Genomic DNA, 27679 nt, shown 5'->3' with positions numbered 1-27679 from the left:
CTGCTTTTATTAGTTTTAACAATGAGCAGTTGAGGAAGGAATGTGAAGGAAGCTACTACAGAAGCATGGAGCATGACTACGGAGTCTAGCTGGCATATTGAAGAGAATGTAGTGTGATCAAACTTGCTGTGACTGTGCAGTTCTTTTTTAACCTATTCCCTACGCAACATGTGGGCAGTATGAATTTCAGCCTTGTACAGCATAATTTTAAATGCCATCTTCTTTTTCCAGGTTTACTTTTGGACCTCAAGTCCATCATTGCCTGCCAGTGAGGAGGGATTCCAGCCTATGCCATCCATCACAATAAGGCCACCAGATGACCAACATCTTCCTACAGCAAACACTTGCATTTCTCGCCTTTATGTCCCACTCTATTCCTCTAAGCAGATTTTGAAACAAAAATTGTTACTCGCCATTAAGACCAAGAATTTTGGTTTTGTGTAGAGTATAAAAAGTGTGTATTGCTGTGTAATATTACTAGCTAAGTTTTGTAGATTTTTCCATTTGTCTATAAAAGTTTATGAAAGTTAATGCTGTCATACCCCTGGTGGTACTTTAAAGATTTAAATGCAAACATTCCTGTACTAAATTTGTAACGTAAAGGCCTAAGGAGCACTAGCAATTTGTGATTGCAACAGTTTGCTAGTCAATAACTCCTTTGCCTAACCCCAGCCAAAGATGACAGCAGAACAATATAATTTACACTGTGATTTATCTTTTTGCTGAGGGAAAATATGTAAAATGTTCTGAAAATTCACTGCTGCCTTTGTGGAAAGTGTTTCAGCAAAGGTTCTTGTATAGAGGGAGTAGGGAATTTCAAAATAAAAAATTAAGTATGTTCTGTGTTTTTAACTTTTTTTTTATGGTGTTTAATTTGTGGTTGGCTGCAGTTGTGTATCATGTATATTGAACTTGTAAAAAGTTCCTGACAGCTCAGATCCTAGAGTTGGGATCGTTCACTTATGAAACCACTTTCATTGCAATTTTTGTTCTATTGCATTGAACTCTGGTGCATCAGCTACCATCCCTAATATTTTGCATGTAACCTGTACCTTTAGTGTTTTTGGTTTTTTTTCCCCTGTACATAATATGATGAGGCCAATGCACAGTATTTCATAGTTCACAATCAAAATTTTTGTATCCTTGTTACAGTGAACAGACAGTCAGGAGATTGTTCCACTACCAGTTCTAACCCAACACTTGTACTCCGTTATCTAACTATGTAAACTCAGCCTGGGCACTTTCTGGTAACTGTAAAATGTTTATAAGATCATGATTATTGAAGATACATTTTTTTGGAAAACTTCAATGTTCGTGAGCCGCTTAACTTCTTTTGTATCTAGCCTTTTTTTAAGTATCTTGTTACAGTTTTTTAATAAAGAAATTACAGACAAAATACCAAGTCATACTGAGGAAACAATAGTTTTTATTTATTTAGCCATTTATACTTCAGCTAACAGCATACATTAAACATAGTTGTTCATTAAAAATCTGAATTTTGTAGCTGAAAAATTGACATGCAGAAGACATTCAGCCCACATTTTACAGTTAGCAGAGAATCCTGAAAGAAATGGGCCAGGCAACCCCTTCTTTTCACAGAATTGATTTGAAGGAAAAGTGGCTTGTTCTGAAAAATCTCAAGGTAATTAGGTTAGAATAAAATTCTCAAACCGCATTTTATGTTCACTTTTGAAGTGGTTGGTTGCTTTTGGGGAGGGCAGTCTTTGACCTATGACTTCTTTTCCCTAAGGCTTGAGAGATTTTTGAGAGATAGGAATTGATTAATAAAGGAGGAAGATACTTTTTCTGTGTCAAAACAAATTTCTGAAAGCTTAGCAGACTGAAGTATTGAAGGGGTAAGAGGTTTTGTGGTGCTGATGTTCTCCCTCTTTCTTGCTTTTCCAACCCCATGAGTCCATGTTAGTGGGTTTTTTTATTTCCTTTTGTTGGGAAGAGCTAAAATTATGTTCCATCAAAATCCGAGTTGAACTCACCTTTGCCAGAGCTCCAGTGGGTCTTCCTTTCTGTCAGCTAGTCTGAGGATGACCAGAAGTTACCTACATCTGATTTTCAAAAAAAGCCTCTGTTTTCATCATTTATTTAGTTGCTAGAGATATGGAGTACAGTACAACAGTCTCATCACCAGTTGCCAAATTGTTGCTAAAAATCCTGTTTTCTAAGTAAGGCTGTTTCGGGCTTGTGTAGTTAAACTGCAGATAAATTAAATAAATAGATGTAGAATTATTTCTGCAGGTACTAATACTTCCTCTAAATCAATCATCCTAGAAAAGGATAGTTTCAATATACGAGGATTGGAGGCTGTTCGAGATTTCCTGTTGTACCTTTCCAGTGTACCTTAAGTTCAAAACTTATCAGATTTTACTATGTTAGTATCAATTAAAAATAAAAAGCAGTACAGCCTCGCAAATCTAGATAGAGGTGTTTGGTATGGCTGCTCTTTAATACTAAGGAGAGTGAGTTACAAAGGTACAGAGCAACATACACCTTATGCCAGGATTTCAAACTGGTGTGATTACTTCTACTACCAAAATCGCCTCTAACTGAAATGTGTAAACTTAGTGGAAAGCAACAAAAGAAACTGTTTAGAATAGGCATCAAATCTACAGTCTGTAAAATAAAGCTCCCTCCCTCACAAAGCTTTGTGAGGCTTGATGTACTAAAAAGTATCCAATGCCCTTGGATGAAAGGCCATATATACATGTAAAGTACTGTGTATATATATATATGTATTGTGTGTATATGTATATAAGTGTATGTGTATGTATAACATATAAATATATGTTATATGTATATATATTTCTGTATATAGCTTAAACATTTTTTAAGTCCTGTAATGTATAGCTAGACAAAAGTTATGCAGATAGCACAGTAGCTCACCATATATACACACACAAGGCATTCTGATAAGCAGGGAGGGAATTTAGAATGATTTATGCTGTCATCATTGACTTGAAATGTGTATGTAGCTTTATAAATAGCTTTTTTTCCTCTGTATGGTATAAACTATATCAAGATTTTAATAAGAAAAATGTTTATTAAAATCATACACCTCCTTTCCCTTTGACTTAAGCCCTTCTGTTAGTTCACTTAAAATGTGGTAAAGAAACTAGCTAAAGGAAAATTTTGTAATGTTTAGACTTTTTTAATAGTCTAAATCCCCAGCTGTTCATAACTGCTGAAAGAGGAGATAAAGGTAGCTACTAATAAAATGTTATGCTCAACTACTAGAGTAGTTCCTAATCTGAATCTAGGGAAAACTGACACTGTAGTTCTAACTTCCATGGCTAATTCTTGGTGTTGGTTTCTGGTTTTAGCTGTATCCAATACAGAAGGTAATCGCTTGCTCCAGCTTTGATAATTTTCCAGGAGTGAAAAATTGTATAGACTTACTTGACATCATGTGGCCTTTCTCATCTGTTTGATTTGGGAGTGCCTTTTCTTCCTGCAAGTTAGTCATTTGGTCATTAGATAACTGGTAAACTGGTAAATTTGTGAATCCAAAGCAACACCCTTGTACAGCAGCATTCAGGGAAGCAGAGGAAAGGAAATTTCCCTCATCTCTTAAGCTATGTTTATCTTTGCAATTGTGCAAATTATAGAGACCTGCTGTTTTTCAAAAGCTTACTTCCACATGTGGATCTGAAGAGAAGTGTGTAGGGAGCAGGTAGTTGCTGTGCAGGTGGGAGAAGTTCCCCAGTCACCACTACCACCTCCCATGAGTTGGTTTCTCAGGGGAGCCCAAATTCAGCATGGCTCTTGGTCACTCTTAACACCACATGAAAGATTGTTCAGTAGGTTTGTAGTAACCTCCTCTTCAGATGCTCATTGCTGTGCCCTAACTCCCTTTTTATAGTGTCCTATGACCTGTGGACCATGTCTCTTGTGTGTGCATCTGTAAATGCCATTCTGAGCTGCTTCTGCGTTTGTACTCCTTGCTTCACTGACACTTGCATTTCTCTGGCTTCCACTCTGTAGGGCAAACTACAGATACCTTGCTCAGTAGCTCTGATTCCCTTTCTCTTTTCAAGCTTTCTAGGATTTGACCTTTTTTCTGAACTCCTCAGGTTGCCTATTTAATAACAGGTCTGCCAAAGTCAAATAGAAAATTCTGCAAGTTTGGATTAACTGCATTTCAGCACTTGTAGCATTAACTTACCCTGAGGTGGAATGAATGTCCACACGCATTTAAAATGGGTAGGTGAATGGGTCATGTGAAAGCTTCAGTGACTACAGTCCTTGAACTCACAGTGCTGGAAGTTCCCACATGGTCTGTGTGGGGAGGATGCCAACAGGCTTCACAGCTGGAATCTGGCCTCCATCACAGTGTAGTCCTTGCCTGACAGGACTTCTTAGCATCATCAGGAGCTCTGATGCATCCTTTTTGCTAGTTGGAAATTGCTTTCGTGGTTTTCATTTGCAGCTCTTTGAGTATCTTACTCAGCAGATTTGCTAAATTGAGAAGCATGAAGGGCTTTTAAATTTTTTATATCTCTTAAGGATTTTTTTGTGGAGTTGTCCACAAAAAAACCTTGAGGATGTCTTGCTTGAAACACAATCCTGTGAAAGACTATTTTCCCCCCTTTGCCAATGGCTTAATATAAAGGTGTTTTTTGTCTATTATCACCGTGAGTTACTATCATAGTAATAGACTTTAGTATAACAAGGCACTTGGTTGCTCCCAGGTGTTTCAGGACTGTTTTTCTATAATGGTGAAACTTTTCAGTATCCCTTTGTCCAGTGGCTGTGGCAGCTAACACAAATGCCTATGCTTGAATACTGTAGTCATGTGAACCTCCTGGAAAATAGCGTGTTGCCACAACCTAAGATAAGGTTTCTCCGCTAGGAGATTTAGGGGAATTTTATGCTTTAGACATACTGAAATTATTCAGAAATTGATTTTCCTACAGTAAACAGTACTAAGCTGAAAAGCAGATTTGACTCTAATTTGTAAATGAAAAATTTTCAGTTTGACTAAAATGGTATTTTCATATAAAAAAAAGAATTTTATAAACCATTTTTAAAAGGCAGCTAAGTATTCCCCAAAAAAGTAACAGTTTTTGGGGGAGGAAGGGAAGAGGCATTATAGTTAAAGCAGCAATTGGAATGCCTTAGATAAAATTTGGGGACTTGGCCTTTCTGTGAAAGTGCAAGCTTTGGGCATGCAAAGCTGTGCTAGTGAGCCTGTTAGGTCTGTGTCTGTCCAGTAGTGTCCTAACAATGTGTGCTGCTGCTGCACCTTCATTAATTGCAATTACCGGAGTGAGAGAGCTGTTGTGGAGCCGCAGGCCACCCTTGGGAGGGCCTGTTCTCATGGGTCTTCTTCCCTCCCTGCTGTGGAGTGTCCTGCACCTCCAAGAGTTGTGCCATGCTTTCTGCAGTGGACGTGGTCCTGTGGATCAGAGTCCCTCCCCATGCAGAAACACCTCCACAACTCCCAGCACATGTGCTTGTTGTGATCAGCGCAGGTACTGGGCCGTGAGGGCCGGGGCAGGACCACTGCCATGACACCTGGCATTTGGGAGCTAAGGAAGGACTACAGCTTCCATGCCCCCAGCAGGGAGCTTGTTCTAAACAGGGCATTGTAGGTACAGCTGAGTAATGTGGAATTTTGCAAAACTGAGCATAATGCAATATTGCATATGTATGTTTATTCGGCTTGTAAACTCTTCTATAGTTCCACAAGTGCTTTTCAGTGTTGTGTACGTGATTTAATTAATTTATATAAAACAAAACTAACAGAAGTTGGTGAATTTCTGTGGAGGTGCAAGAACAGCCAACTACTCTTTTGTTAATCCTTGAGGTACATTTCCTTTGCAGTATTTTTCCTTTGTATATGAATCTTCAGACACCATGTAAATAGACTTTTGCTGTGTGTTGGTAAAAGGGCAGGTGTGAGTTTAAGAAGTTATCTCCAAATAATTTAATTCCTATCTTTTGCTAATTGTATTAATTTGTGGTAGTGCTTAAACCTTGTTAGAACAGGACATTCCATCATTTGGGGAATTCTGAAACAGCAGCCAAGATAATCAGGTTAGGGGACAAAGACAACTGCCAGGCATGTTGATGTCATTTAATACGAATAGTCTGCCGCTTGTTGGTTTTGGCCCAGAAATTCACGCATCTCCCTCTTACCACCATCGTGCTCTATTACACACACCAGTAGACTTTGCCAGTGTAAATGAGTCAGGTTTGCTCTGCATCAGTGTCCCTCTAATTTTGTGCTCTGGACAAAAAGCTGAAATCTCTGGTATTCAATACACAAGTGGAGTGGTTTTGGATATGAAGATTAAACAACTTGTACAGGTATCTCTGGGTAATAAAACTTAAAGGCTGTCTCAGAAAGAGCAGTACTCAGGTAACAGCGGATGTTGTTAGTGTGAAACCACCTTTTCTCATTTACTGTTTCTGTGTTCTGGTGCGCTCTTTAGTAACTTGCTGCTTAGGCAGGTGTTTCTGCACCTCAGAAAACTCCCATGTAAGAAAACCAGAGCTGTTCTCATGCTTACTCAGGTGTGCTGCACAGATTTCACCACTTTTCTTATCTCCTGCCCTGGTGAGGCTTGACTTTCTCTCACAAGGCATAAAAAAGCTGTAGGAAGCAGATGCAGTCCAGAGGAGCCCAGCTGGCCCAACTCCCACTTCCCATGCTTGGGAAGGGAGAAAGGGGAGGCCTCAGTCACTGTGGCAGCCAGGTGTCCTTAAAAAAAAAAACAAAAAAACCCAAAAAAAACCAAAAAACAAACCAAACCAAATTCCTAATGACAGAGAACTAACAAAACCAAAGGTTACCTTTCCAGAGAGGGACACCAGAATCCCTTGAAGTCCCTACCTGTGCACCGTGTCCTTTCCCTGGCTGCAGGGGGGCTGAGGATGTTTGGCCCGCACTTGGACTGGGGAGCACTGGGCAGCAGTCACAGGGAGGGTGAACAGTCTTTACGGACTCATTTCCACTGAGGATCACCAGGCTTCCATGTCTTCCTTCTCCTCCTCTTCAAGGGACCACACTCGGCTCCAGAGGACTGGCCTCCAAAGAGTGGGTCAGTCCTGCTTACGTGCTGCCGGTCTTGATGCTGAAAACCTTTTAGTTCTCACTGGCGTTTGTTTTTAGATTTGCATCTTTGATTTCAGGTCTCTGTGACAAACTGCTGTATCCATTCGGTGGGGCCTTTCTTCTCTCCTATAGGACTGGTTATTTTGGTACAGGACTCACATGTCTACAGAAAAGGTGCCCGAGGGCCTGGCCACCTTCGGGATGAGGAGGGAAAGAGGAAACTAGGGAACTCTGATGGTTCCCAGCTCTGGATGAGATCTCTCAGCTTGCAAGAAGGGACAGAAACAAATATTAATCATACGCACGCTCACAGGCCCTTCACAAGCTGCCTGTGTGTTACGCAGTTACCGAGCCGTCCCCGGGGGCGGAGCGGCCGCGGCCATTCCCCTTCCACCGCCCCTTGTGGTGCAGTCCCGCCGGCCATGGGCGAGTGCCGAGGGCCGGCGGCGCTGCGGGAACCGGCGGGGCCGGAGCAGGTAAGGCCGGGCCGGGCCGTGAGCGGGGCCGCGGGCGGGCGGGGGCTCCGGGAGCGGCGGCAGCGCCGCTCGGCCCGACCCGGCCTGGCCGGGCCCGCGGCCTCCCGCACCGCCGGGCGCTGCGCTGCCTCCCGCAGGGGAGGGCCGGGCCGGGCCGCCCCGGGGGGACCCAGGGCACTCCCGCCCACCCGGGCGATCTGCTGGCACGGACAGCCCTGGAAGGGGCACGGGGCCGCCCCTACGCCCTTGTCCCGCCCGGGCTCGGCAGGGCCGGAGCCTTCGGGCACCTCGCTGGCGGCGCCTGCGGGGGATGCGGACCGCTAGCCGGGATCGGGAGCAGGGAGCGCTGGCAGCACCTGCGGGGGATGCGGACCTGCCCCGGAAGGCCACGGGATTCTCGGCACAGGACGGGGCAACGCCGGTCCTGCCGCCCCGGAGCGTCTGGGCTTGCAGAGCTGCGCCTGCCGGGAGCCGGGAAGGCAGAGCTCGCCCCCTCTGCCCTGAGCTGCCACGGCGGCAGGTGTGGATGTTGGTGGCGGACCTGGCTTCCCAGGCCCTGTGTACCAGGAGGGTCTGCCCCTGGGAGGTGTCTCAGCTCCGTTCTGGTGTCTCCCAGCATAACCGTGCTAAGCCGGGCCGGGGTGTGCGAGGGTCAAGGGAAACCGTGTGGTCTTTCTGAAACCCTTGTGTCTCATCAGTACCCATTTCCAAAAACAGGTGTGCCATGTTAAATACAAGCCTAAGAAGCCCCTTAATGTTTCCCCCTGAACAGTGACATGCTGTACCCACAGTGGAGAGGCACATGGCAGTCAGTCCTGTGCATGCCCTTGGATGTGTGGAACCAGCGGGTGTTGTGCTCCTCAGAGGCTGTACAGCGCAAGCCGTCTCTCCCAGGAATGCTGGTGGTCTTCCCAGTCTCCCTGCTAGCATGGCTTGCACTGCCTACAGCTAGCCTGAATGCTTTGGGAGCTCATGGGATGCATGTGCAGCCTCTTACTAGGGTTCATAGTATGTGCCACATTTACAGTGCTGGCTCTGCCAGCACCTTTAGCTTTTTCCCTGGCTACAGCTGATACGCAGCATGTAACTGTGATACTTGCACATGTAGCCCAACAGCTCTTGCTGTGGGGTGATGGTTGTATGTTTGTAAATATGTTAATTATTTCCTAGTTTGCTGATTCTGAAATTAATGGAAGAAATTTTGGTACCACTAAGCAGTCTTTGTTGTCCATTTGCTTTATTGTCATCAGCAGAAGAGTTGTTTCTAGCAGTTGCAGAATAAGTGGGATATGACGTATTGGAGTGTGTCCAGCAAAGAGCTGATGATTAAGAGACTGCAGCATCTGTCATATGAAGAAAGTCTGTGAGTGCTTGGTCTGTTCAGCCTGGAGAAGAAAAGACTCCAGAGGCTCTTGTGAGTGTGTAAATAGCTGATGGAGGGAATAAAGGAAACAGAGCCAGGTGCTTCTCAGTGGTGTCCCATGATGGGACTAGGGGCATCGGTCACACACTGAAACACAGGAGGTTCCATTTCCATGTAAGAAAAGAGTTGTTTATTCTGAAGGGGGAGATAGTGAAACCTCATCTGGATGTGGTCCTGAGCAATGTGCTGTGGCTGATCCTGCTAGAGCGTGGGTTGGCCTGTGCCCACCAGCTTCAGCTCTTTTATGTGTTTGAGTCACATTGTCTGAACAGGGTGAAGCACATACACATAATAAACTGGATACCCTTTGTTACTGTGGTAAGTGTTGACTGTTTTATGTGCCATCATAGGATTAAGTAAAAGATCTGGGGTGCAGATTGAGGGCAGTGTTGACCTAGTGACTATTACTTTCTCCTGCTCCTCATACCCCTGCCAGTGCCCTGTGGAGCCAGGAAGGCAGGGCTGGGAAACCATTGTGCTCCTTCAGCACGAGGTGGTGGCTGCTCAGAATTCCCAGCAGTGACCAGAATGTGCAATGCATCTGAAATCGAGTTAGAGAAGATCTTCCGTGAATTTTCAGCTGAGTTGTGCCAAGACATGTTGGTACATGCCTGTGTTAACAAACAGGCTAGGTAACGAGTATTACTCTGGTAAAACTTTTGCTGAGAGGAATGGAAACCAAAATGGAGAGAGATGGGACTGTCCTGTAACTGGCAGCCTGCCAACTTGGAACCTGCCTGTGAAACTCCTCTCCACCCCGGAAGGGGATAGTGGAGGTCAGATGTAGGTTGAGTGAGAGGTTTCAGTATGGTGTAGTTTCTGTGGCTGATCCGTCCTTTTTCAAAATTAAAAGCCCAAAACAACCAAAACCATGTAATTAAAAAAATTTTTTTATACAGTTTGTAAAACTACAGACCAGTCAGCCTGATCTGAATCCCTGGAAAGGTGATGGAATCTTCAGGCCACCTCTAAGCACGTGGAAGACAGTTACCATGAGCAGTCAGCGGGAATTCACAATGGAAATCAAGCTTAACCAACCTGAATGCTTTCTATGATGGGACAAGTGGCTGTATAGACAAGAGAGCATTGGATTTTGTCTGCCTAGACTTCAGTGAGGCTTTTGACAGTGTCTCCCGTGATATCCTCATAGGCAAGCTCAGGAAGCGTGAGCTGGATGAGTGGATAGTGAGGTGCCATTGAGCACTGGCTGAATGGCAGAACTTGAAGGGTTGTGATCAGTGGCACAGGGTCGGAGGCCTATAATTAGTAGTGTCTCCCAAGGGTTGATACTGGGCCCGGTATTGTTTGACTTATTCATCAATGACTTGCATGAAGGGGCAGATGCCTCCCCAGCAAGTTCATTGACATCACATGACTGAGAGGAGTGGCTGACACCCCAGAGGGCTGTGCAGTCCTTCAGAAGGACCTCGACAGGCTGGAGAGATGGGCAGAGCAGAACTATCTGAAATTCAACAAAGGCAAGCGCTGGGTCCTGCAACTGGGGAGAAATAACCCCCTTCACCAGTACAGGCTGGGGCCACTGTGGAGGAGGATCTGGGGGTCCTGGTGGACCACTGCTGTCTATGAGCCAGCAGTGGCTGGGCTAACAAGGAAGACTTTTGCAGCGTTTCCATTTTTAAGGATGATGATAGATGCAGAAGCAGATTGAGATGTTGGCTGCCTGGCAGGCCCTGAGAAGGTGTGTGCTAAGACAAGATGCCATCCCCGCTGAGCCCAAATTCTTCCAGTGGGTTACTGAAATCATCTCTGTGTCCTGGGAAATACAAAAGGTCTTGCACTCTCATGGTCTTCAGCAGAGACTTGGCAAGATGATGCTGGGAAATTTGTCTCATGTAGTTGAATAATACTTAAAAATATAATAAAGTGGTAAAATTGTAACCCAGAATATGCTTCCTGATATGTTTTCTTTGGGAATCTGTGGTGCCTATGCCAGTTTTGCAATGTGTGTTTGGGTTTTATTTATTTTCTTAAAATGTAAGTAGCTGTGTAAATAAAAAAAATGTAAGTAGAGTATTTTCCAAGTTGAACTACAGGATTACTTTTTATTATGTGAGTTGTTACAAGCAGATGGGTAGGGAAAGGACTTTGGCACCTCCTAGGGGGGTAGTAACAATGGTATTCAAAACCTTTAGCTGCCCTTTCCTGCTGTATTATGTGTAATGCTTCATATACTGCCTGTGGTTGGTTATCCTCTACAGCAGTGTCAGTGGGATCTTGGAACTGACCCTGATAGGCATCCTGCTGGCTAAACTTCTGATCAGTCACCAGCCCTTCTGGAGAGGTTGCAGTATGCTGTCCTGACAGCTCTTCACAATTGTTGTCTTCAGTAGGTGCTTGCTGATGTGCCTGGTTGAATGCTGCCTGGAATTGGTCCTGGCAGTCCTCAGCAGGAGGTGAGGTGAAGGCCCTGCTCATAGAGTGCCCTCTCTGTGCTGCCTTTCACTGGCCTGCCTCCTAAATGTCAGCTGTCCCCACTTTGGCCAGGCTGGGAGCTCTCTGAGGAAGAGCTGTGCTCATGTGTTCTCTGGGAGCCCACAGAAGGATCAGGGTGGAGATGAGTGACTCCAGGCAGAGGTTTTCCTGCTACCAGCTGTTGGAAAGAGAGTCACATAGCTGCATATTGGCCCTTGAGGGAGAGCCTCCAGAGCAGCCTACAGTGGTGTGCGGGCTGCCCTCTGCACACTACAGGGTTGCATACACGAACCTCCATGCTGAGACTCGCCGTGGCACAGGGCTGTCCTCTATCAGTTGGGATTAGTTTCTGTGATCTCATGGCATTTTTAAGCAAGTCCATCCAGGCCCCAGTGGCTCAGCATAAAGCAGATGTCTGTGGGGTACCCTGGGCGATGAGCCTGGTGGAGCTGTGCTGGCTGTGGGCTGCAGCTCTGAGCGGTGACCTCACACATGTGTGAGTACCACTGCAGCTGATGTTGTCTCCCAGGGCAGATTTCCTCCTCGTGTTGCAGAAAGGCTTTGTCTTTGGCACACAGGTGTCAGGCACTTCCTGGCACAGGCACAGCTGGGAGAGGGTGTTTGGTGTGAGCTGTGCTGGAAGGAGCTGGTGGAGAGGCAGTGCTGCTGCCCCAGGAGCACAGATGGAGGGCAAGGGGGCAGGTACCCCAGGGACAGGGCAGGTGAGTGTCTGTGTGACACGGGTGGCCTTTGAACCACACCTTTGGGATGTGGGGAAGAAGAGGAATAGGTCATGGTAACTTTAACCAGAACTGTGCTTTATTTTCAGAGCTCCCCACCGAGTGCTGCTGAAAATGGCTTGGACCTTGATGAGGAGCCTCTTCTCAGGAAGAATCACCGCCGCTTTGTCATCTTCCCCATCCAGTACCCAGACATATGGAAGATGTATAAGCAGGCTCAGGCCTCCTTTTGGACAGCAGAAGAGGTGATCCCTGGGGCCAGTGGGTTGGCACAAGGCACTCAGACCAGTGGTGTTCTGGTGCTCCTTTCCCAGCTCTGCCGCTGGCTTCTGTGTTGTAAGGATTGGAGTTAATGGCATAGAACAAGGGATGCCAGCACCAAAACAGAACTCCCTTCATGGACAGTGGAAAGCAAGCTGCTTCCACAGGGCAATTCAGCAGAGCTGATTTAGGTGTTTGGTTTAAGATGAGGTGGAGTTGTATCCTGGGTTGCTCCTCTGGTTATAGAGTGACTCTAAGCTGGATAGCTCTGAACTGTGGTCACATAGCTCCTACCCTGCTGTGATGTCTGAGCCTGCAACTAACTCCTTGCCCTGTAAGATGTTCTGGGCAATTTCAGGTGAATTCTGGTTTTTAATGTTAGGCACCTAATTTCCAGGAACACTGTGTTAATCAGAGACACTTGCTAAAAATGCTTCTAAGTGACTCCTGATTGTTCTGGTGAGATGCTTGCCCTGTGTTACAATGCCAGCTGTAAGTTCTTCCCTGAGGCTGCTGGTTAGCCAGACCTGAGCAGTACTTGGTTTGCTGTCCTTGCAGCAGTGGAGACTTCTGAACACTGCTTTGCTTTGGAGAGATTATCTGCAAGGGGAGCTGCTTGTTCCAACTCTAAGCTTATGCAGCCTTTGCTCGTTTGTGAGCAGTGATCTGCAACTGCAGAGAAGTGAAGTGAAAGGCTCTAAATAGACCAGAAAGTGTCCTGGGATGATGAGGAACAGTGGTTCATAGAGGTACTATTCCATTGCCTGCCTGGAAGGCTTGCTGCCCTGTTGCAGCAAACGTTGATTTAAAGCATTAAAGAAAAGGCATTTGAACTCCTGCCTTGTCAGCATTTCCCTTTTACTATGTTACTGGTTCCTTCTTACACTGTCCTACCATCTGTGAGTGCATTTCCAAACGAACTGGAAAGTTAACTGTAAAACTGGTTTGTATGTGTTTTTAGACACATGTATAAGTGTACATGTTTATATTCATACATGTGTACATATATATATAAGTTTTTAGGCCTCTGTATTTTTCACACCTGGCCCTACTTAACTGTTCCTGTGGTTCAGAAATCCCTCAAACAAACAAACAAACAAAAAAGACCCATGGGAAGGAAGCTGTGGTTTTCTGCTATGTCTAGAGTTTGGTCTGGTAGACAAGAGCAGTTGCACAGCATTTGCTCCATGCCGTTCTTCAACAGGATGGAGGCTGAACACCTGCCAAAGGCAAAAGTCCCCTCAGGCCATCTTTTGGCACACTTGGGTATAGCTTGCTTGGAGTATCAGCATTTATTTCAAGTAAAGTTTAAATACCTCAGAGTGAGCTCTGCTTATTGGTGCATGTTCATACTCATGACAAAAAGATAGTAATATTTTTCAAAATCTGATTTATTTATTTAATAGACACTGATTTTTATTCCATGTTACAAAAGTACAAGCTGTGAAACAAGCACATGATATTACTGTTGCAGAGTGAGGCAGCAGTACTTCAGTGTACCTGTTGTCTTTTACAGTTACATGTATTTAAATTCTCTGCATGTAAAGATTTGAGAGCAAATGCCAAACCTCTGCCTCGGTCATTTGACTGGGCTGCTTCTGTTCTTACAGAATGACAAACTCAGAAGTCCAATAATGTTTTTCTTTTTTTTTTTCATTAGGTTGATTTGTCAAAGGACCTTCCTCACTGGAACAAGCTCAAAGCAGATGAAAAATACTTTATCTCTCATGTTCTGGCATTTTTTGCAGCCAGTGATGGAATTGTAAATGAAAACCTGGTGAGAAAGATTTACAGAGGGATTGAATGCTTACTCATTTTATTGGCAAATTGACTTTTCATTTTAGCTTTCTCACATTAATGCATAGCTTTATTAGATGTGTACTTTTTTTCCTTTCCGCATCACCTTTGCCAAGGGGAACAAGCAGCTTGTTCTTCTGGGAGCAGTATTTGATTTAAATTGAGTCAACTGGGGTCATCAGGACTCCAAATCACATTACTCTGGGTACTGTTTTTAAGTTCAGCCCCTGCTTGTCTGTGTTGATGCACATTTCTGAATGACTTAATAGAACCCCACATTTCTTCCTGTACTCATGTTAAATGGGAAGTAGTGAATACAGACCATGGCTGTGCCATGATCTGTATGGCCCATTTTGGTAAAATCCATTTTGCTCTCACTGAATGGCATCCTAGGACCTTTCAGGGCTGCAGGTGAGTGCTGTTAGAAAGGTGGGGAAATCTTTCTGCTGCAGTCTGTTCTGGGCTGGAGAATATCTCACCACAGGTTAGCAGTGGTATCTGTCTGCAAATGCCCAGTTTAAATCTCGAATGTTTATAATGTGTAGAATATACGTGCACATATTGCACGAACATGTCTTATGTCATATTGTTTATTTTTTTAAAGACCAACAAAAGGTCTGAGGCTTTGTTCAGTATGAAATGTTTAGCATTGCAATATTTTGCTATTCTACTCCTGTATATGTATGCTCTCATGCTTCAGCTTTCTATCCAATATATGTAAGAGATGTATTTACTTCTAGCTAGCTTGCTTTATTCTCCTCTGCACTACACCTGTGCTATTGACATACCTCTGAACAAAGTAGGACTGAACTGCTCCCATCTTGTCTTTGTGGCAGAGATCTTTTGTCTCTCCTTAAGCTCAGAGTAGTGTCATGCAGGACTGTTTTACTGTACTCATTGTCATGTTTCTGGTTTTGATAGGTGGCACGCTTTAGTCAGGAGGTGCAGATCCCAGAAGCTCGTTGTTTCTATGGCTTTCAGATTCTCATTGAGAATGTTCACTCAGAGATGTACAGCTTGCTCATAGACACCTACATCAAAGACCCCAAGAAAAGGTAAACCTCTGGATGTGTTAGAGACCCATGGGAAATCTGTCACTTAGGCCAGTGGCACCGTATGTGGGCAGCAGCATCTGTCTCCTGTTTCATACTGACTTACTGGGGGAGTTGGGGAAGGTTCCTTAAAGTTTTCAAGACCTGCATGCCTGACCCCCAAAATATAGAGGAGAATTACTGACCGAAAGAGTTATGTGAGAGTGTCACAAGGTTAGTTAATATTTGTATAAATCTTTGCAAGAATTGCAGACTCTGTGAAATGTTGTTAAAAGTTAGACAAACTCCTAATGGTTATTATGCTGCTGTGGTTCTTGCTCTCATATCAGCAAAGGATTAGCCTGAGGAAATTGAGTGCTCATGATTCAGCTGGTGTTTGTAATATACTGTGATCAATATATTGCATCTTTGTGACATTGCTTATTTTTGAAGGATTGGGTTCTTCGGAGAGCCCAATCACCTTTGTTGTCTGAAGAACTTGCTAGTCCAAACAGTAATACATTTGAAAAGTACCACTTTCCCTCAGAGACTCCACCATGGTGATGGTCAGCCAGAGCTTGGTTTTCCATGGTGGCATCCTGTGTGGTGACAGTGGGAGAACTGTAAAGTTTCCCTTCATCGTGGGAACAGAGTCTGTGGGAATCCAGTTCCTTTTGTTAAGCTGGGCAAAACGAGGTTTTGCTCAGCGGGTAGGCTTGAAGTGACTGGCTTCAAGTCTGAGAGGCAGTGTGGTATGGTGGGTGAGCACTCCTGGGATGGGTTTGAGTTCCCTTCCCCTCTCTGCATCTCACCTCCTCTGAGCCCTTGGGTTTGTTGCTTTCTGCATGTCTCCCTCTCTCTGCCCTTGCTGTCAGAGATCATGTCGTGATTTAACCTGTCAGGCAGCTAAACACCACACAGCTATCACCACACTGCCTGCCCTCACCCAGTGGTATGGGGAGAGAATTGAGGGAAAAGCTAAAATTCATGGTTTGAGATAAAGGCAGTTCAATAGGACAGAAAAGTAAAATAATAATAATGTACAAAACAAGTGATGCACAATGCAGTTGTTCATCACCTGCCGACTGATACCCAGCCAATTCCCAAACAGCAGCTCCCAGCCAGCTTTCCTCTTAGTTCATGTTCTGAGCTTGACATCGTATGGTATGGAATATCCCTCTGGCCAGTTGGGGTCAGCTGTCCTGGCTGTGTCCCTGCCCAGCTTCTTATGCCCCCCAACCTACTTGCTGGTGGGGTGGTGTTGGAAGCTGTAAAGTCCTTGGCTTAGTGTAAACACTGCTTAGCAACAACTAAAACATCAGTGTGTTATCAACATTATTCTCATCCTAAATCCAAAACAGAGCACTGTACCAGCAACTAGGAAGAGAATTAACTCTATCCTAGCCAAATGCAGGACAGATCATCACTCCTTTGGGGTGGGAATAATCTCTTAACTTGGGTTAGTTCAGAGCCTTGCATAATGGGATCCTCTGTCTGGTTGAGCCAGAAGGGACAACCAGGGCAGATTTGCATAAATCACTGTTTTGATGTTTTGCCTCTATTTTCTTCTGTAGGGATTTCTTATTTAATGCTATTGAAACAATGCCCTGTATCAAGAAGAAAGCAGACTGGGCTCTGAAGTGGATTGAAGACCGAGAATCCACTTTTGGTGTGTAGCTTCTTAAAAACTTTTTTCCGTTGCATATTGCAAACTAATCCTCTGTGAGTAAGCTGCACCCTTGGAACATGAAATGAAGTTCTCCACAGATGTAGTGGTTTCTGGGTCTCTGGTTTAACTAAAGAACTAGAAGGAACTTCTAGTGAACATGTATGTTTTTATCTTCAGCTAATGAAATATAGTAGTGGCAGTACCCCCTGAAATTGTGTTATGAAAAATGCTTATGGAATTCTCTGTCTTTTTTTTTTTTTTTTCTTTGTACCAAACAACCCTGGTTTCTTCAGTTTTTCCTTGTAGACCTTATTTTTTAGTTTTGATTATTTCTTCCACTTGGCTCCAATTTTGTACTCCAGTGTTCAGAACTGGGCAGCTGAGGTCCAGGCATTTTCTGTGTTCTATGTTCATTCCACATAGACAAATCCATGGGGTTTTTTTTGTAACTGAGGCTGGACAAAAAGACTGAAGAACCATCTGTCGCTGGTGTTTCTGGTTTGCTATTGGAACCAGGTTTCTAATTTTTGTATCTCATTTCAGAGCTGTGACACTGGCTCAGCTTCCATCAGCACAATACAGGGCATCCTTTCCAGTGTTCTGCATTCAGCTTACAAGGTCGACTCTGAAGGGCGGGCTGTAGCTGAAATGCATAATGGGTGGACTGGTGAATTTTTTAAACCAAACATCCTCTATATTTCAAGAAAGTATAGGAGATGGAGAGATTCAGCCTGACAAGCAAAACAAATCTGAATATCATTCTTTTGCAGCATCTGTTGTTCACACTGTTGCTTGAGTGGGGTTCTTTTTTGTTGCTGTACACTGTCCTGTCCTGGAGTGTCCCACTCCTTCCTCAGTCTGGCTTTGCTTGCTGTGTGTGGAGCCCCTTCATCATCTCCTTCATTTGGCTCCCAGCAGTGTGGGGTGTGCCAGGAATCAGAACATTCCCTAACTCAAAAAACTACACTCCCCCTGCTCCCTGCCCCCAAACTTTGTGCATTTCATCCACACTCATACTCAGTCTCGTGCGTCATTAAACTGTATTGTATGAGCAGCCTTTCTCCACTTCTCTACAGAAGTAAACTGGGAGATTTTTGGTGTTGCCGGAAAAATTCTTTCCGTAATTACTTCTGTGATAGTTTTGTGTTGCTCTCCATGCTTTTTTCCTAACTTTCTTCAGATGAGCCAGTAGTTGGCATATGTATCTCATAGAGGAAGTGGGACGTCTGGCTATTTTGCAGTTATTTTCTTTTTTAAACAAAATTCTGTGCAGTTCTCACTGGGAAAAGGCACCAGCACTTAGTGCAAAAGCCCTTCATGTTAGAATATACCCAAGGATCTTGTGAAGTTTTTTAAAGTAGTGTACATGGAATGGTGTGTCTTTAAGCAGTCAGATGGTCTTGTAGTCTGAAGAAACACACACCTGTAGAGAACAGAGAGAACTGGAACCAATAATGCTATGCTTTCCTTGGATAAAAGGTGGGATAACATAAATAGTTTTTTGTGTCTTGATGAATTATGTTCTGTCTTCTACTCTTGTAAGAATATGGTTTTATCTAGATTCTCAACAAGCAGAAGGTGTAAGGTTTTTTGTTTAATTTATAGGAGATTGGGTCTTGTCTCGGTTTGTCTGTCGTTACACAGCCGTTTTCCTGCCTTTTAGGAGAAAGAGATAATGGAGTACTAATGTCTTGGCCACAATTATGTTCTTTCACTTCTGACCCACAGCAGTTTCAGTGGGTGCCCTCGTTCTTCATTTCTGCTGGGGTTGCCTGTGGTTGAGTGCTGTTGGGTTTGTAGACCCTGTATGCCTCGGGATCTGCTGAAGGATGTGCTCACAAACAGCACCTAGTGCTGCAAAGGGGATTGTTCCTCTCTGGCATTAGTCTGTCTGAGGGTGTATGTTGCTGATGAGCAATACAGTAGTTTGTGTCTAACAAAAAACGTGTTATGTTAAACAGGTGAGAGAGTGGTTGCCTTTGCTGCAGTGGAAGGCATCTTCTTTTCGGGTTCCTTTGCTGCTATATTTTGGCTGAAGAAGAGGGGCCTGATGCCTGGACTGACTTTCTCCAATGAACTTATTAGCAGAGATGAGGTAATGTGGCGTGTCCTACATACTGTTTGGGAAAAGTGAGTTTCCAGGGGAAGGGCAGGATTATATTCATGAAGAATGCATAGTGTTGACAGAGAAAGGGGAAAGAAGCAGACTTCTAGCTATAATTATAGGATCATAAAATCATTTAGGTTGGGAAAAACCTCTAAGATTGCTGAGTCCAACTGTTAACACTGCCAAGTTCACCTCTAAACCATGTCCCTAAGTGCCACATCCACATGTCTTTTAAATACCTCCAGGGATGGTGACTCAACCACTTCCCTGGACAGCCTGTTCCAATTCTTGACAGCAATTTCCATGAAGTTGTTTTGATCTAACATCCTGTCTGATGGAACTTGGGGCCATTTCCTCTTGTTCTGTTGCTTGTTACCTGGGAGGAGAGGCTGACCCTCACCTGGCTACAACCTCCTTTCAGGTAGTTGTAGAGAGCAGTAAGGTCACCCCTGAGCCTCCTTTCTCCAGGCTGAACACCCCCAGCTCCCTCAGCCACTCCTCATCAGACTTTTGCTCCAGACCCTTCACCAGGTTTGTTGCCTTTCCCTGGACATACTCCAGCACCTCAATGTCCTCCTTGTAGTGAGAGGCCCAAAACTGAGCACAGGATTCAATGTACAACCTCACCAGTGCTGAGTACAGGGGGACAATCACTGCCTGGTCCTGCTGGCCACACTGTTTCTGACACAGGCCAGGATGCCATTGGCCTTCTTGGTCAACTGGGCACTCTGCTGCTTCCTGTTCAGCCACACTGAACCAGCACCCCCAGGTCCTTTTCCACCAGACCGCTTTCCAACCACTCTTCCCCAAGTCTGTAGCATTGCATGGGCTTGTTGTGACCCAAGTGCAGGACCCAGCACTTGGCCTTATTGATCCTCATGCAGTTGGTCTCAGTCCATTGATTCAGCCTGTCCATATCCCTCTACCTTCCTACCCTCCAGCAGATCAACACTCCCACCAAACTTGGTGTCTTCTGCAAACTGACTGAGGGTGCACTCGATCCCCTTTACCAGATTATGGATAAAGATGTTAAACAGGACTGGCCATTGGGGCCAGTAACATATATATAGCATATATAACATAACATAACATAACTGAGCCCTGGGGAATACCACCAGCTGGGTTTAACTCCATTCACCACCACTTTTTTGGCCTGGCCATCCATCACTCCCTTCCCCCACTGTTAAGATCGGGGAGAGAATCAGAAGGGTAAAAGCTGGAAAACTTGTGGGTTGAGATGAAGAGAGTTTAACAGGGAAAGCAAAAGCTGTGCACACAAGGAAAGCAAAACAAGGAATTAATTCCCTTTTTCCCATTTGCAGGCAGGTGTTCAGGCACCTCCAGGAGAGCAGGGTCCCCTCACGTGTAACGGTTACACATTGGAGGACTAACGCCATCACGCCAAATGTCCCCCTGCCCCCCCTTCTTCCTTTTTCCACCCACTTTGTATACTGGGTATGATGTCACATGGTATGGAATATCCCTTTGGTCAGTTTGGGTCACCTGTCCCAGCTGTGTCTCCTTCCAACCTCCCATGCACCCCCAACGTCCTTACTAGTGTGGCAGTACAGAAAGCAGAAAAGGCCTTGGCTCTGTAAGCACTGCTCAGCAATAACAAAAGCATCTCTGTATTATCTTAGAGATACATACCAGCCACTGTGAATAAAAACAAACTCTATCACAGCCAAACCCAGCACACTAATGCATATAGTATTATCAAAAAGGTGAACTTTTTAGATTGAAGGGGATGTTTGTTTTCCTCTACTGTGAAGGGAGGCAAAGGCCTGGCTGCTCAAGGACTGGGGTGGAATTGCATGGTCCCCAACTGTAGTGGGTGCTGGCTGAAGCAAGAACCTGGCTAGTGTGTGACTCTGAGCCTTCAGGCAAGTTCAAATGGTCTCCTTGTACCACTCCCCACTTGCTCGTACTTGTGGGTTCTGACGGTTGCAGACAGCCACCTGCCTCTGTCACTAGGCCAGCTGTGGCAGGTCGCTGCAGAAGCAGCAGATACTGACCCTCTCCATGTTCTTGTGTTGCTGCACAGCAATAGAATCTCCTGGGAAGGGGCAGCTACTGATCTGCCTTAGAGGGGAGTGCTTCTTAGCTTAAGATGTGAGGGGTCTGAGGGGCTGCGTGTGATCACACCAAACATGACAAGCCGTGTGCTGACAAGTGCCCCTTTCTTTCTCTGCTTCCTGCCAGTTGGCAGCTGTTGCTTGTGGTTGAGGCTTGTGCACCACACTACTTACATTGCTGTCAGCACTGAAAAAGTGGAAAGACCAGTTTTGTATGCAGTATAAGCATTGTAGTGGTTGTAACTTAAAAGAGTTGGTCTAAAAGAGTAAAGAGTTTTATCATAATGGAAGTAATTTTCATGGGTTAGATAAACTGATTTGAAAGGAGACATCTTACAGTATGTCTTTAAAAGACACTTGAAGAAAGTGATATGATCAGTAAGTAAAACCAAACAGTTCTCCAACCTTGACCTTCCTTGAGTTATTATGAACTGATCCATTTGAGTGAGGAAAGACTTGTTTGTTAGAAGGATCACTTACAGGTGAATGAGTGTAACTGTTCTTCTCTGCAGAGTTGAGCACCAAAAGACTGAATTTTTCTTGGGCTCCGCTGGCATAATTCCAACTGCAGTGCTGTTATGAAGGGCAAGGCTTGGTGCACACAGCACCTGCGCCAAAAACCAGGAAATGCTGTTACAAAAGCAATAACAGTAAAAAGAATCCACAGTGGAAAGCTGCACAAACTGGTTTTTGATGCACCTGAACAGATAAATGATTAACACTCAGTATGTTTTTTGAGCTGGAGGCTCTGTTCCCAGGCTGTTCTTGAGCTGGTGCATCTCTGATTCTGAAAGGTGCAAAGCTGGTGGGAACACCAGTCAGCAGAGCACACTGGTTCATCGGAGAAGCCAGGCATATCCTGCATCCTGCTAGTGATGTTGCCCTGGACATGACAGCAGCAGGCAGCTAAGGCTGTCCCTAGAGGCAGGATATTTCCCAAATTGTGGTATTTCAGGGCTGTTTCATCACCTGAATCACAAGGGTTTTATAGCCTTTCCAAAAAAATTTTCACTTCTTGGTTTTGTTTTGACCCTTGTTAATGGTAGTACTGGATTGTCTCGTAGCCCATAGTCTGCCAAATCCTTCTGACAGGCTTTCACTCTGGATGTGCGGTCATGGTGCTTATTGGCTGTAATGACCACCTTGCTGTTGAGAGGAAAGGCAGTAGCACAGTGCTCCTTTAGTCTGGCAGTGGTGGATATGGCTGAAGCCAGAGGCTCAAGCTGTAGCCATGCAGGTCAAATAGCAACCGAGGCACCTCTTGGAGTAGCTGTCTGGTATTGTGAGGGATTGCTTATCTCCTAATGTTATCTTATCTTGGCTGGAGGCTTTTCTGGAAATCCTGGAAAAGAGCACAGTTTATGAGGCTCTGTGCAGAATAACTGAGTGAAACGTGAAGGTGGGATTAGTTGGGGCAGAGATGATCTGTTAGTCTTGAATTTGGTGACTCTAATCTGAATTTTTCTTTCTTAAAGTACTGTTAGGAGAATCAAGGGAAGAAATGACACTGAAAGAACTTAAACCAAGTATTTTGAAGCGAAGAGTAGGTAAACAGTCTATTTTAACTTGCAGGTAGTTGTGCAGGTCTTGATGTAGGAGTCTTTCTGCAAAATCATCTCTTATGGGAGGCAGAGACCTAGCAAGGCTCTCTGTAGGATCCCTCAGAGAGCAGCCCTCAACAAAATTTTACCTGAGAAACATGTATGCTGAGCATTATTTTGGTGTAGGTGGCATGTATTGGATTTGAGATGTTACTTAATTGTAAACTGAAAATATGCACTACATGTGATAACAACAAGACTGTCAAAGGAAGCAGGAGGCTAGGAAGCTTCAATCCAAATGAGGCTGCCTCAGGGTAAGAGCAAACTATGAGAAGGAAGGTAAAACTGACTTATTTTTTTCATTGTTCTCTTATTTCAGGGTCTGCACTGTGATTTTGCTTGTCTAATGTTCCATTATTTAGTGAACAGACCGTCAGAAGAGCGAGTCCGTGAGATCATCATTAATGCTGTTGAAATTGAGCAGGTAAGTCTGACTATGACAGCATTATGGGCAGTGCAGGACCAATCTGATGTGTGAAAATAAATAAATTACTCTTCCAACTTTTGGGATTCCATATTTAATACTTGGCTTAGGCCTGAGTCCCTGATGCATCATACTATACTTTCCGTCTTCCTTAATGGTAACAGTAAGAGTCAGAGGCTTTCTGAACGTGAGCCAGCAGTGTGCCCAGCTGGCCAAGAATGCCAGTGGCATCCTGTCTTGTATCAGGAATACTGTGGCCAGCAGGACCAGGGCAGTTATTGTCCTCCTGTACTTGGTACTGGTGAGGCCACACTTTAAGACCTGTGTCCAGTTCTGGGTCTGTCACTTCAGGAAGGACACAGAGGTGCTGGAGTGGGCCCAGAGAAGGGCAACAAAGCTGGTGAAGGGTCTGGAGCACAAGTCCTGTGAGCAGTGGCTGAGGGAGCTGGGGGTGTTTAGCCTGGAGAAGAGCAGGCTCAGGGGAGACCTCATCACTCTCTACAACTGCCTGAAAGGAGGTTGTAGCCTGGTGGGGGTCAGTCTGTTCTCACAGGTGACCAGCAACCAGGACAAGAGGACATGGTCTTTAGCTGTGCCAGGGGATGTTTAGGACAGGAAGAAGAAATTCGTCGCAGAAAGGGTGATAAGACGTTGGAATGGGCTGCTCAGGGAGATGGTGGAGTCACTCTCCCAAGAGATGTTTAAGGAAAGACTGGACAGGGCACTCAGTGCCATAGTCTAGTTGACAGAGTGGTGTTTGGTCATAGGTTGGACTTGATGATCTCAGAGGTCTTTTCCAACCAAATTGATTCTGTGATTCTGTCATTCAGTTGTCAGGCAACTGGGAGAAGCTGAAGCTGGTAGCTGGTTTCTTCCCTAATGACAGTAGGGAAGAAAGAGTGTCTTATTTGATATTGAATAGAATAGTTCCAGTTGGAAGGAACCTACAAACAATTATGTAGTCCAACTGCAACTGTCTCTTAGAGAAGAGTTTGCTTATCTTGGGCCTTTAAGGATCTTTGTTTCTTCTGCTTGTCCTCGGGAAAAGGCAGGGTCTGTTCTGGCCATGCGTACCATGCTGGGTTTTAACTCCCTCTGAGACCGATGTCGAGTTCTTTCATGTGAAGTGCTACCCATCCGCAGATACAAGTTTCTGCACTGCTGAGTGTTTGGCAGGATTTTAGTTTGGTCTTTCTTTTCTGTTGTCATCTAACTACTGTGATGATGACAAATTCCCCAGCTTTATCTCAACAACACTGAGAGGTGCCTAAACACATACATGACTGGGTTCAGCTCACGCGTATATCACTACTTCTCTGATGTCTCATTCTGTAATGTCTGGAAGCCAAGGAAAACTGGTGATTTCTGGATCTATTCCTGGTCCCACTACTATGGTCTGTAGGTGTTATTGAAGTTAGAGCTTAAGCTTATACTGAAGCTTAAGCTGGGGGGGATGGGGAAAAGCAGATGAGAGGGCAGTAATAAAAATCCTTGTGCCTTTTCCAGAACAACATGCTAAAAATAAAGGAAGATACAAACAACTACTGAAAACAGAAGACACTTTTTGAATTTAGTGATGCAAGACAACTGCCTGGGGAGCCTGGGACATCATAAATTGTGTTACTGTGAAGCACAACTGTCTTCTCTCCTTTCTCTTCTTAAATTTCATTTATCTAAATGTCACCTGTATTTTAACTTCTAGGAGTTTCTGACAGAGGCATTACCTGTAGGTCTGATTGGAATGAATTGCACCTTGATGAAGCAATATATTGAATTTGTCGCAGACCGGTTACTAATGGAGCTCGGATTCTCAAAGGTAAGAGATGCAATTACCCCGAATGCTGGCCTGCCAGTGCAGCCCAGGAAAGCTCTCACCACAAAGCACTCTCTTATCATGCCTGGGAGCAGGTCATATTTAGCACATGGACTTTCTGTGGGTGACAGCTGAAACCATGGTATTAATATATCTGCTTCACTGTTTAAAAGAATAAGAACAGTTTAGGCCATTGTTTCTCTTCAGCTGCTTGGCAGGTTTGTAATGGAAAGAGTAAGCTGTGCTCAAGTGCTGCAGTCCTCAAAGAATAACAGGCAACTTGTACGGGTGAACTTCACCACAGACCAAACCCCTGGGAGTGGCAGTACTGAATTTGCTTAGATAGGTGTCCATAGATCCGACAGCATATTGCAGCAGGGATGGTCTAGTTTGAAGGGATTTGACTGTTTTGTTTGTTGGTTTTTTGTTTTTATTTTTAAAGCATTATTTCCTTATCAGAATCTGCACTGTAGTAGTTTTTTCCTTCCCCAGGTCTTTCATGCAGAAAATCCTTTTGATTTCATGGAGAATATTTCTCTGGAAGGAAAAACAAATTTCTTTGAGAAGCGCGTTTCGGAATATCAACGTTTTGCTGTTATGGCAGAAACAATGGACAATGTCTTCACTCTGGATGCAGATTTTTGATAAATAAATAGTGACTGCTTCCTGCTCCTCGTTTCCCTTTCTACTGTGAAGTTGACTTAATTTCATCTCCTGGAATCAGAGTCTACTGGGATTTTTTTTTCTGGGTTTTTGTGTTGTTTGTCAGAGGAGTAAATATATTTCTCTCTGTGTCATTTGAAAAAAAAAAAGGAGGGGGATAATTTTTAAAAAATTTATATGGCTTTGTAAAAAGATGGCCTTTTTAAGATTCCCCTGATCATCTGCTGTCATTGCTGTCTTTAAAAATTACCTGGATACTACTACTTTTTTAAGACTTTGGTAGTGTTTTAAGAAAGCAAACTGCATATTTACCTCATGTTATGGTATTTTAATCTGAAAACCAGGTGAGGTATCACTCTGTATAAATGTTGCAATAAATTATTTTCATGTTTATAGATTTGGTCTTGAGTAAAAGCTCTTCCCTTTCATCCTGCTGCAGATAAAGTAATAATTGAATGGGGGAAGACATTATTCAGGTCGGAACTATAAACCCAGGAATAAAGTTTGATCTCCCCTCTAACTTGGGTTTTGTCTGAAAACAGTTTTACTCTGGTTGAAAAGGTGATGGCTCTTGGTAAGTGTTTAATTCAAATACATGCAAAATTTGTCTTACAGCTGTTAGAGCAAGTCAGTGGACTTTGAATGATCCTTGAAAAGGCATACCTATTAACAGAGGAGAAAAACCACATCCTGTAGTTCTTTGGCTTGTGCAGTCTGTTTTTCCCTGCTTCACTGATTAAGTGCCTTATTAAGCAGTCTGTAGTTGTGCTGAGTTGTAATCGGCATCTGACACTGGAACAGCCACCTCTGGGTGTTGTCTATCTTTCTCTGACATGCTGGGGGAAACCTCGGTTTCACTTGTGCATTGATGGGGTGAGAAGACATATCCTTCCAAGGGATTTTCCCTTGAGGTGCTACAAACATACTGCTTGGGCAGTAAGGAAGCACCAATAGTGTATGAAGGTAAACCAAGTTGTGGGTTTAATGTGAATCATTAGAACTGTTGTCACCAAAGAAGAAGGTATTAAACCTTTCAAAAACAATCCTTGAAGTAGTATGGATTAGCAGTATTTTACGAAGGACTGTTGTTTGGTTTTTGGTGTGTTCCAGTGTGTGCCTGAAAGCTGTTTGTAATTTTTTAACATCACATGCAGAGAATGGAGCAACTGAAGAATGGCTCACGTGCTGCAGTGATACTTGGGGTGGAAGGAATACTATTCAGTTGTAGATGGTTTATCTGTGAATAGACACGTTCATTTCTTTTCAAAGGTGAAGTGAGTGTTTACACAAGCTAGACAAAGGATTCTGCTTTATTAAACCCAAGAGTTTTTCGTAATGTTCAGCATTTTGTGCGAGAGCTTTTATAAGTCTTATCATTGCAAACATCTTTTGCTGCTTTCGATAGGCCTGGCATGAGGTGAGCTGACAGCCCAGGGTTATCGGTGATGGGATGGTCTAAGTGTTATTTCCCTGTCAGCCCACATCAGCCATAGCCCTGTGTACCTGAGTTTCATAAACAGGTTCACTGCCTTAGCATAGTTCTTAGTGAACAATTGTCCCTGCTGTAAAAATAAGCAGTAAAACTGACTCCGTTTGGTCTCTGTAAAAGATCAGGAGGATATACTGATCGTGGAAATGGGACAGCTTTTTTTTTCCTAGAGAGGAGCCTGCATCATTTGACATAAGCTACTTGGAGGAGGGCAGAGGGCAGCCTGGACAATACAGAGAAAAGATGGAACCAGTGGCCCTAACTAATGTCCTGCAGCTGCAAGAGAACTGTGGACTCAGAGAGGAAAATCAAGCGCCTTTTGGAAATATTGTGTGGATAGGGAGAAAGAGAAAATATTGTAAATGGGTCTGTTGTTGAGTAATGGAACCTGTTATGTCACTGAACATACTAAAAAGCATTTGTTTTGAGTGTTGTTAATTAAGATGAGAGTATAGAGAGTATTCAAATATGAAACTGCAATGTCCTCAGGTTCTGTAAATGTATATGAGATACCAAAGTCTGGTACAACAGCTCCCACTCAAATTGTGTGTAAAATATGTGTATAGTTTCAATAAAATGTGAGCGTGGAGAGAACCGTGCCTTTA

The 27679-nt window shown here is 44.2% G+C and overlaps 2 protein-coding genes and 1 long non-coding RNA gene across 14 annotated transcripts in view; 2 read left to right on the top strand and 1 right to left on the bottom strand.

Moving 5' to 3' along the window:
- Positions 1-1406, top strand: part of UBR5 (ubiquitin protein ligase E3 component n-recognin 5) — an 86015-nt gene extending 84609 nt beyond the window's left edge. For all 12 annotated transcript variants that reach the window (XM_039387031.1, XM_039387033.1, XM_039387032.1 and 9 more), the window contains one exon: positions 232-1406. In XM_039387031.1, the coding sequence (XP_039242965.1) occupies positions 232-444 (213 nt within the window). In that variant the 3' untranslated portion in view covers positions 445-1406. The remainder of the gene's footprint in view (positions 1-231) is intronic.
- On the bottom strand, positions 1407-7517 carry LOC120324418. The gene is made up of 2 exons (XR_005565717.1): positions 6851-7517; positions 1407-6718 (listed from the first exon to the last, which is right to left on the bottom strand). It is a non-coding gene; the product is annotated as an uncharacterized LOC120324418 (long non-coding RNA).
- On the top strand, positions 7445-27679 carry RRM2B (ribonucleotide reductase regulatory TP53 inducible subunit M2B). Its single transcript, XM_027717583.2, has 9 exons — positions 7445-7548; positions 12234-12389; positions 14066-14182; positions 15124-15257; positions 16808-16902; positions 18864-18997; positions 23005-23109; positions 24812-24925; positions 25415-27679. Exons 1-9 carry the CDS (start codon positions 7495-7497, stop codon positions 25565-25567), a joined length of 1062 nt encoding a protein of 353 aa, XP_027573384.1. The 5' UTR covers positions 7445-7494; the 3' UTR covers positions 25568-27679.

The sequence above is a fragment of the Pipra filicauda genome, unplaced genomic scaffold, assembly GCF_003945595.2.
Source record: "Pipra filicauda isolate LSUMZ 115617 unplaced genomic scaffold, ASM394559v2 scaffold523_size368350_pilon, whole genome shotgun sequence".
In the NCBI taxonomy this organism is placed as follows: Eukaryota; Metazoa; Chordata; class Aves; order Passeriformes; family Pipridae; genus Pipra; species Pipra filicauda.
Note: the sequence above shows the minus strand (reverse complement) of the source record. Positions and strands in the feature narration are given on the sequence as shown.